The sequence below is a fragment of the Vigna radiata genome, chromosome 7 (genome assembly GCF_000741045.1).
Source record: "Vigna radiata var. radiata cultivar VC1973A chromosome 7, Vradiata_ver6, whole genome shotgun sequence".
NCBI lineage: Eukaryota > Viridiplantae > Streptophyta > Magnoliopsida > Fabales > Fabaceae > Vigna > Vigna radiata.
In genome coordinates, this window is record NC_028357.1 from 33,166,813 (window position 1) to 33,177,653 (window position 10,841).

Sequence of the window (10,841 nt, forward strand, 5' to 3'; positions counted from 1 at the left end):
TCATCTTTGACAAGTGGCAAGATTTGAGTCGTCTGATGACTCCTAATGAATGCTCTTGAGGATTGGAACACAGAAATATTTATCTACAAAAAACTCTCTGACACTTAAGTCGAAAAGAGAGTTCGGATTGATACAAGTGTATGAATGAATATGAAAGTGTGAGTGTACTTCCCGAAAAATAGAAACATGTATTTATGAGGTTTCTAGAGTCAGTTAAATCTATTATAAAATAAAAGATGATAAAAACTTACCGTATTTATGGTATATCAACTAGATAATAATAGTAATATATTATTTAATGAGATTATATTATGTTGATCTATAGTATAAAGGATTTTTATAATGTAATCAAACTAATAATATTTGACCATATATTATGTTAATACAAGGTAACTACATTAATAAATATCTCTATTAATATTATTTACTCATTTTAGACTAATAATTTTGAATGAACCTTGTTAGACCATACTTTTAAATATATTTATTAGCTTGGATAGATAAAAAAAATCCTTACTCTCAAGTACCACTTCTTCTTTCCCACTTTTCAATAAAGGCTTGCTCGATGTCTTTTAATTTCATAAAATAGTTGAAGCTTTGATGACAACTTTAATGTTCATGAATATAAAAAATGCTAGTACTCCTTTATAATGTGGTTACTAAGTAATTTTTCTCAAGTAAGCTATGACTTATCCAGAAATATTAATTAATATCTATGAGGTTTATTCAATTATGTTATTTTCTATTGGGTGATTTATGATTACGTTTAAGTGGCATATTAATCATACGAGATTAAATTCAATTAAAGTGATGCTTTATTTTGAGATGAAGTCATGAAGTTATTATTTTGCAGGTCAATGTTTGGAAAAATATGCATTTATTTTCCCCTGTATGAAAGTATATAAATTTACGAGGATATTTAGCAAGGTAAACTATGACTTTCTTAGTAAATAAATAATTAATTGAAAGTGATGTCAAGCAAAGAAATTCATTAAATATAGGAAACGTATGACCTCTTTAATCATTAATAGAGTAAGATATGTAATAATACAAAATTAATTCAAAATACTAGATGTACGAACAGGTTAAATATTTATTTTTATTGTTTAAACAACAATAATATTTGAATAATGTTTTTACAAGTTCTAACTAAAATATGATTTTAAAATTAACGTATAAAAATTAGCATTATTGAATTAAAAAGACTAATTTATTTATTTTTTAAGCTTAAAAATTAAAATATATAAAATTTAGAATAATAACATAATTTTAATTTTGTATTTAAATTTAAAAATTAAAAACATAACTCCGTAAAAAACCTATTTGACATATTATAAATTTATTATTACACAAGATCGAGAATTCTTGAAACATTTTTTTTTATTTTCAACTATTTTATTGAAGGGATTATCTCTATTCATTCCAAAATCATCATGATAGGATTGATTCTTTTCTATTCTTTAAGTCACAATAACATTTTAGATTTATCACCTATATTGGAAACTTCTTTCGACTCTTGCTACCTAAACCTTATTCTCTATATGAGTATAAGAATTTAGTAGACTCAAGATGATTGCACTCTTTAAATTTCTACTTAATGTAATGTAATATATTTAATATGACATTTCTCAATAGAAATGATTGTATTAATACATCTCTCATAATCATAATATATTTGATTGAAGTGCTCCAATATATTCATGGTATTCAAGCTTATATTCTATTCAACCTAACATACATTTATACTAACATGTTCTCATATCATTCATTCTCACTGAGTCATGAAAAACATTCATATCATATCCATCAAGTTGAAATCAGATCAAGATCGTTCAACATAAAAGATAATAAGTATATATAATTTCGGACACACATAATAGTGTTGATGTTATTGTAAAGTCTTGCACTTGTCATAAAGTTTTTTAATACAATAAATTCAACATTATCACTAATAGTTTTCTTATACCAAAATCACCATTCTTATAAAAAGGCCACCATGACAAGTATTTCTTAGTCACACAACACTTCAATTTCAAAACAATTACCCATTTTTACCTAACACATTCAAGATTTTTAAACTATGCTCTTTTGATTCTTCAAACTAAAACAAAATTTTTTTTTAGAGTTAAAACTGTTATCATCATGAATCTAACATGCAACGTTGTTGCATCTTATCCTTGTGAAAGGCATCTATAGGGCATACACTTAAAAACCCCACATCAATTTCGAAAGTTCGCTACTTTTCCAACCAATTTTATTTTATCGATGAACAAGATTTATTTGTGTTAAAGTCTTTTAAATGTAAATGAGATGAAATGAAATTGTTAACACCCAATAAAATTAATTCTAATAATAGATATAAATATATAAAAATGAGATTAAGAACTCCTCAGTTAAATAAAACAAATATAAAAATAAATGAAAATGAAAGCGAGATTTTAGACACCTCATTTAATAAAATAAAATAAATATCAATAATAAAGACAAATAAATTAAAAAATTATGTTAATAACACCTCATGGAATGAAATAAACATTAAAATAATATAAATGGAAATGGGATTATAAAACATGTAATACAAATTATTAACCTCAATAAAATCTTACTACATAAATCTTAAAAAAAAAACCGTTTAAAAAGATAAATAATGAAAGGAAAATAGTAACCGTGGAATGAAAAGAAGCATGACCATTTTTGGTTTGGCTATGGTTTTTTTGGTGTTGGCAAAAGGAAATTTTTGTGTATTTGTGTGTATATTTAATTAAAATGATATTTGTAATATTATGCGAAAAAGATTCAACAAAAGGAAGAAGATGGTTGTAAGGAGTGGAAGAATTGCATTGACTTTTCATAGTAGCTTGGGGTAACTATGAAGCATTATAACTCTAATAACTATGTAGCTTGGGGTCATTCCACATTAATGTTTGATTGCCAAACACGTAATAAAAATATTAAATATGTGCAGTGTTAAGGAAGGAAGTATTTGTTGGTTGATTTGATGTGTATAAAAGGGAATGTGAAAGTGTGTAGAATATGCAGAGATTGAAGAAAAGATAGATATGTATAAGAAATTGATGATTTTGGCTTTTCTGATTGCTGTTTCTTTCTCCGTCATCATGGAGGGAGCACTCGCAGCACGACACCTCATGCAATATGGAGTGATTATTGAAGAAAACATAGATATCAACAAGATCTGTGTCTTTGGAATATTTCCCGTTCAACCATGTCCTCCTCCTCCACCAGGAGGAGGTACAAGCAACACTGCCCCCTAAGTTAAAGGAAACTTGTGCCCTAATCTCCATTTCATTTCTCCCTTCCATCATCATCTCCTTCCTTTCATCTTTAATAAATGATTAGGGCTATCTTATAAATAATATATATTTTATGTGTACCTTATATGCTCTCTCTTTTCTCTTCCCCTTCTGCTTTTTTTCTTTTCTGTAATTCCTTCTTCATCTGCTAACTTTAACATTCTTCAACTTTATTATCACGTGAATGCTTCTCCGTGGCAAAAATAAGATCCTCCAATATATATTAAAATTTTATGCTGTACAAAACCGGATTATTAATTTTTTACATTTACAACATTAACTAACAATAATTAAATATAAAATTCATAAAGAATGATTAAAAAGTATCAAGACTTTAAAGCTAGCATATATATTTGCTAAAATATATTAAGATTATAATAATAACACTTATATTTTACAAAATTTATGTTATTAAACAATTTAATTCATTTTACACACATTATTATTTTGACAGTTACATAACTTAATAGATATTTTATTTATATTAAATCAAGGCTTACAATCACTATTACATGAAAAAACAATCAATATTTAAAGAATTTTATGCGTAGATAAATTTGTAGTCTTGTAAAATGTATCTATTGGTAAAAAGTTTTAGTATACAAAGCAAAATTTTCAAGTATTACAATAAAAAATAAAACTCCTCATCATTCTTTTCATCAATACTTATAAAACTTAATCATTTAATTTTTCGTTTATTAGACTAGTTTTTCTTCTTTAACGATAGCATTTTAAAATAATAAGATAAGATTAAAGTAGAAGAGAAAGAATGTAAAAGTAAATACTCTATTGATCTTGTAGTAAATTTTACGTTTCTCATTCACCTTGATAAACCTTATGTTTCTCTTATGGAGCAGATTATATATATATATATATAACCTAGTGTTAAACCGATGCTTACATATGGGTTGATGTTGGTTTGTGTGTTTATTAAAAAAGAATTAGTAATCAAGAAAAAGAATACTAAATATTTTTAAGTTTATAATTAAGTTTTGAATAAAATCAATCTTAAAAATAATTTATAGGTTTAGAAAGCTAATATGTTTATAAAAATATAAAATAATAAGCTTTGTAAAAATGTAAAAGATAAAACATGTATAAAAATAGACTAGAAATATGTTGAGTTAACTCACTAAATATATAAATTAGTGAATGAATAAAGATATGTAATGTGAATGGTTAGACTTTCAAATCAATACATTGAGAAACTAGTTCAATATGTGGTGTTAGACTCATCTAATCAGTATATGGACACATTCGTCTAATGTGTATTGTTAGATTCGCTAATTAGTATATAGATAAACTTATGTAATTTATATTGCAAGACTCGCATAATCATAGAATAGATAGAGTCGTCTAATGCATATTACTAAATTATCTAATATGTGTACGAACAGACTCCTCTTACGTATATTGTTAGACTAGTGTAATCTTAGACTCATCTAATCAATGTATTGAATGACTCATCAAATATTTTTTACTATACTCATCTAATCAGTATATGGACAGACTCGCCTAATGATGTTATGAAAACATCACATAATAAAAATAAATCTCAATACAGAGATAAATATATAAGTAGGGTTAATAACACCTCACTAAACAAAAGTAAATATGAGAGTAAATATTAAAATGAGGCCCAACACTGTGCATTTAATGGGAAGGCCCAATACATGTTCTGGCCCGAGGATGAGATAAGAGAGGCAGATAATCTTCAACGTGACAAAAAGCCACCTCGAAAGAAAGGGAAGAGAGAGAGGGTCGCGAAGCTTCTTCTGGGCGATGGAGAGAGAAGCAGAGTGAGAGCTGCCGGCGACAATCAGGCACGGTGGTTGCAGATGGCGTAGAAAGCAAACATGTAGAGGATGACGTGAAAGCTAAGAAAAACGTAATCTTTTCTCATTTCTGTAAACTGTGAAAATATCTTGTTTCTTCTTACAAAAGGAGAAGGGGGGAACTCTATTTATAGAGTTCCATGAGGGAAACGGGTGAACAGAAAACGAACAAAAATACCTAACAAAAAGAGATACAATATTACTGTCCTTTTGACAGTAATGAGAACAATAAGATTCTCAATAGCCTCCCCTCAAGCTGGACAGTGTATACTGACCAGTTCAAGCTTGGGTACAATAAACCTAAACCTGACACGGTGCAGGAATTTGGTGAAGATGTCGGCCAACTGCTCGTCGGATCGAACTGGAAGGAGATGCAAAAGATGTTCCTGTACTTTTTCACGAACAACGTGGCAGTCAAGCTCTATATGCTTGGTCCGTTCGTGAAAGCTCTGATTATGAGCTATGTGTCGTGCTGACTTGTTGTCGTAATATAGGGTCGGAATCCTTTATTCTTCTATTTGAAGATCTTGTAGGAGATAGTGGAGCCACTGTATTTCACATACAGTGGCTGCAAGTGCCCGATATTAAGCTTCAGTAGAGGATCTGGACACAGTTCTCTGCTTTTTAGATTTCCAGGAAATAAGAGATGACCCAAGGAAAATGCAAAACCCTATAGTAGATCTTCTTGTGCTGAGACATGTTGCCCAATTAGAGTCGCTAAAGGATTTTAAATGCATAGGTGAATCAGCAGCAAAAAATAATCCTTCAGATGGTGTGGATTTAATATACCTAAAAAAATGTTGAATAGCCCGATAATGATGGTTAGTAGGTGATTGCATGAATTGGCTAAGTAAATTAATTGAAAAACATAAGTCAGGATCATCCAGGTAGTTGTCCATTTTGTATAGTGGGCTTGTGTCTCTTAGGAAAGGGGTAGAAGAAGGCTTGCACCCCTGCGTTCCTGTTTCCTCAAGTATGTCCAATGCATACTTCCTTTGACATAGGTGAATTCCTTTTTTAGATCTGGCCACTTCCAATCCTAGGAAGTATTTGAGCTCTCCAAGGTTCTTTATTCGAAACTTTTTGTGTAAAAGTTCCTTTATGCAGTTAATTTCCTCCATAGAGTTTCCTGCCAACACATTATCATCCACATATACAAGTAAAGCAGTAAAGCCTGTAGCTGTTCTTTTAATGAACAATGAGTGGTCGGATTTAGATTGGTTATAATTGACAAAAGTTAGATAAGAGGATAGTTTTTCAAACCATTGCCTATTGGCTTGTTTCAGACCATATAGAGACTTAGTTAGCTTGCAAACCTGTCCTTCATTGTGGATATTCAGACCTGGGGGTGGTTGCATATAAACCTCTTCACTAAGATCCCCGTGTAGAAAAGCATTGTCTACATCAAGTTGATGTAGAAACCAATTGTTTGAGGCTGCAAGGGCAATGAGAAGTCTAACAGTGGTAAGCTTGGCCACAAGGGAGTCTATGCACTTTTCTAGTTCTAAAGACAAAAATCCAATCACTGCATCAATGAGTTATTTTGGAGTAATACAAAAAATATGGGAGGTGGATTATGTGAGGTTTAGAGTCCCCGTTTTCAAGTGTAAATGGGTTGATATAAATTCTGGTGTCATGACAAATGGCTTTGGTTTCACATTAGTAGATCTTAAAAAAATGAGTTAGACTGATGAACCATTTATTATGGCCAGTCAAACAAGGCAAATATTCTACGTAAGTGATCCAGCGAATGAAAAATTGTTAGTGGTTTTGGAAGGAAAAGACATGCACGAGTATGATGATGAAGAATCTCTTGATATAATTGAGACAACATCTTCCGCATCAAGACCCATTGAAGACTCAGTTCATGACGTTTCCGATGACATACATGCAATTCGTAGTGATCATAATGAAGGGGATGTGGGAGAAAACAATATCTTAATAAGTAACGTCTTTTTCTTTTTTTTTTTACTATATATGTAGTTATATTCGGATGAATATTTCAATTAGTACTAACCTTGTATTTATTTGTCAAGTATGTCGAACTCAGACTCAACCTCAGGACAGACCAGACGTACATGAGACGTGACACGATTGGCATAAGTGACATCCAGACAGGTTCATGGGCAGAGGAGACATGTTGAGATTGACCCTAGATCAGGTGTGGCATCAGGGCCAAATGTTGATAGATTTAGTAGTTATCTGGGTAAGATAGCCAAAACCCATGTTTCTATCCTTTATCCAACTTGGGATGACGTCCCAAAGGTCGAGAAGAACCTCTTATGGCAAGATGTTCAAGTATGGTTACCTAAAATAAATTTGATATACTTATTTCTTTGATCTTATTATGTTATTAACATTTTCCTTTTAAACAACTAAAATATGATATTCCAAACTCACTTGAGATGAGAAAGAAAGTGTTACAACAAATAGCAAAGAGATGGAGGAATTTCAAGACAAGGCTGACACATCTGTATGTGTTTGGAGACAGGCAACAGGAGAACCCAAGAAAGGATTATGCCTTCACCGATGAAGAGTGGATGCAGTTTTGTGCATCTAGAGAGAGTGAGGAATGGAAGGTATTTATCTTAACAAACAACGTCTTAAAAGGAGTTTTGAATATTATATAGTTATGAATATACATGCACTACAGGAAAAACGTTTTTACCGAAGGGTATTTACGGGCGGTCTTTAGGCCTTCGGTAAAGTGTGGGTGACGTAATATACCGAAGGCATGTAGGCCTTCGGTAATTTCAGCTATGGGTTATGAATTAGAAATTTAGGTTTCTTTTCCCCAAATTCCCCAATTTCAGAATTCCCTCGTCTCCCCTTCCCTCGTATTCCCAATTTTAGACTATCTAGTTCAATCCACTGCTAGTTTCTCACCTTCCTTCATCTCCACTCGCTTCGATTTCACTCGCCTCACTCGCTTCCCCTGCCGCGTCACCTTCCGCTGCGGCCTCGTCGTCTCCTCCTGCTTCAACTCCTCCAAGTCCCCTGGCGCCGGAGGGTTCATCTCGCTGGACAACGGCGGCGAAGTCTCCTACGAGCTGCACCTCAGCGCCGCCGCAGCGGCTCGCCGGTGTTCGTCACGCTGCCGGTGAATTCCGTCAGCCGAGAGGGCGGCCGAGTCTTGAGGCCCAAGGCGATAATGTTCTCGCTCAAGGCGCTCGCCACGGCCGGCGTCGAAGGTGTCGTGGTCGAGATTTGGTGGGGCTTGGTTGAGAAGAACAAACCTAGGGTTTACGACTGGTTGTGTAATTTTTTTAATTCAATACTGTATTGACATTTGACTTGGGTTTTGTGTTGATCTAAGTAGAGTTGATTTGGTTTATTTTGAATTATTATTACTATTTTTGTAGGTAAGAATTGTTTCCTAGTCATGAGCCTTATACTCTGGAAGTTTGTCCCCCTTGTGTAGGATACCGCTTCCTCTATGGGTGCTTGATGAGATAAAGAAAGATGTCGAGTTAGCATATTGTGACCGGTTTGGAAGAAGAAATATTGAATACATTTGCAAGGGGTGAAAATACTGGCGATGAGTTCCAGTGCATTCATCGGTTCAAGCTTCATCTTGAAGAAGAAAGGTCTTAAGCGTGTTGCTGCACGCGGTACTCGTGCAGGTAAATTCTATTTCTTCATTGTGAAATCGTTCAGCTCGATTAACAAGTTATTGTTTTCTGATTTTCTTCATTGTGTAATCAAGCATTGACATTATGTAGTATATGGTGTTTTAGATCAGATCCATGCATGTTTGTTGGCTTGTGATCCAGGTTTTTATGTTTTCATTTTTGAAAATTACAGGAGTAGGTGGTTATAATTATCTGCTAGAGCCGCTTTGGTGGGCTGGCATGGTAACGAGTAAGTGTGGCAACTTTATTTCTTTCTCTGAGGTTGTACTCAGGTTATCTTCTGTGTGGAACTTGAACTATTTGCTTGCAGTGATTATTGGGGAAATTGCAAATTTTGTGGCTTATATCTATGCTCCGGCAGTTCTGGTGACTCCCCTTGGTGCACTTAGTATTATAGTTAGGTACTATTAGATTTAAATGCAATTTTGGTAGTTCTGGTGAATTTTGTATTAGTTGGCTCACTTACGGTAATTGAGTCTCTCTGCGATGAAGTTTCATATCAATATTCCAATGGTTAGATAACTTGTTTTTTTTTTTATTGTAGAAGGTTGTGCTCACAAGGAGGTGCAACGACACCCACACAACTTTCTTTTATATTATGGTGCATTCACTTTCTTGGAGAAAATTGATGGTAAGGTTTCCATGTTGAAACACTTTTCCTTTGTTATTTTAACACTTCACTCTCTTTAAGCTTGTATGGTATGTTTATGTTTTTGGAGAAGAGTATTTTAATATGTTGTTCACGGTTTTTCATGAGTACAAGGCAAAAGCACTTAGCATTTTCTTGAGTTTATTATTATAGAATGGTGGTGGCATTTTATTGAAGGTGTCTTAAGCATTCCTTAGCAAGCAAAGGTACATTTCACTTCTAGAAAACAAACATTAGAAAAGTAACAGCTGCTCTAAGGTACTGTTTGATATAAAAGTNGAAANTGTNATGAAAAAATTGTAGCATTAGCAATATACTTTATAGAATAAGGGCATGTTCCATGGTTATGGTATTGGCATGCTGAACTTGTTTGAAATTTGACTTGCAGGTTGCAGAAAAACAAGGATTCCAAGGCAAAAGCTGGTTAGTAACAGAAGAGTAATATGCTTAACAAATGTGGAGGCATTTTCCCTTAAAATAAGTTGGGGCATTCTTGGGGCATTTTTGTTAACTTCATTAGCATCATTTTGATATCAATTATGGGAAACGCTGCAGAGCATACCAGCTTAATCATTTTCCTTTTCAAGAACAAGTTGGTATGGTTTCCACATCAATTATTTTGCTAAGCATAATTTTCAATTTTGCATATAAAGTTAAGCTTGTCAAATGTATTTAACTTAAAAAATATATTTATGATGCAGGACATATCATTAGGTGTTGCAATGGGCTCTACAACTGAAATTTCTGGTGAGGCTAAACTATTGTTAATATTAGTGTGTATGATTTAGTCTCACTCACGTACAAAACAAAGAGCCACCTCTTCTATCTCCGTTATCTCACCACCCAAATAATATATGTAAAAGGCTTTTCTACTTTGGTTTTTATTAGGATTATAACTTATGAACCTAATTTAAATTTAATGATAATACATTATTTAAATTCAAAGTGTAAAGCATAATTTAATATAGATTTCAAGTTTCAGTGCAGTAGCATGTTTTTATCATGATTAATTTGATAGAAAATTTTAAAAAATGACACTAGAAAATTTATTTTTAAGGCTTTCTTTATTTTTCTATCATTTGTTAATTTTCTTATGTTGTACATTTTTTCAGTTTATTTTATTATTTATTATATTTAAGTTTCTTCTTTTTACAGGGAGATATGTTCTGTTTTGATTTAGGCTTTGTAGAGATGATTGGGAAGGGGAAATATTCAATCATCTTGTCCAATTCAACTTTTTGATATTTTCCACCCAGTACTTTTAATTTTTAAGCTTATTAAGATGCTCTATGTGGCAATAATTTTTGTTGTAGGTCAGCTGCGGCAGCAGGGTGGATATCATCGAAGGGTCGTGGCTTTAGATCAAACGGAACAATCCAAGCAGTTGCATGATGCAACTAGTTCTCTGGCATGA

The 10,841-nt window shown here is 32.5% G+C and overlaps 2 protein-coding genes across 2 annotated transcripts; one reads left to right on the forward strand and one right to left on the reverse strand.

Annotated features, from left to right (window-relative positions):
* Nucleotides 1-5,730: 5,730 nt before the first annotated feature.
* On the reverse strand, nucleotides 5,731-8,162 carry LOC106766331 (uncharacterized mitochondrial protein AtMg00810-like). The gene is made up of 2 exons (XM_014651064.1): nucleotides 8,033-8,162; nucleotides 5,731-6,671 (listed from the first exon to the last, which is right to left on the reverse strand). Exons 1-2 carry the CDS (start codon nucleotides 8,160-8,162, stop codon nucleotides 5,731-5,733), a joined length of 1,071 nt encoding a protein of 356 aa, XP_014506550.1.
* A 522-nt stretch (nucleotides 8,163-8,684) lies between these two features.
* On the forward strand, nucleotides 8,685-10,841 carry LOC106766332 (probable magnesium transporter NIPA6). Its single transcript, XM_014651065.1, has 5 exons — nucleotides 8,685-8,769; nucleotides 8,951-9,007; nucleotides 9,089-9,179; nucleotides 9,816-9,850; nucleotides 10,741-10,841. The coding sequence occupies exons 1-5, from the start codon at nucleotides 8,685-8,687 to the stop codon at nucleotides 10,839-10,841; spliced, it is 369 nt and encodes a 122-aa protein (XP_014506551.1).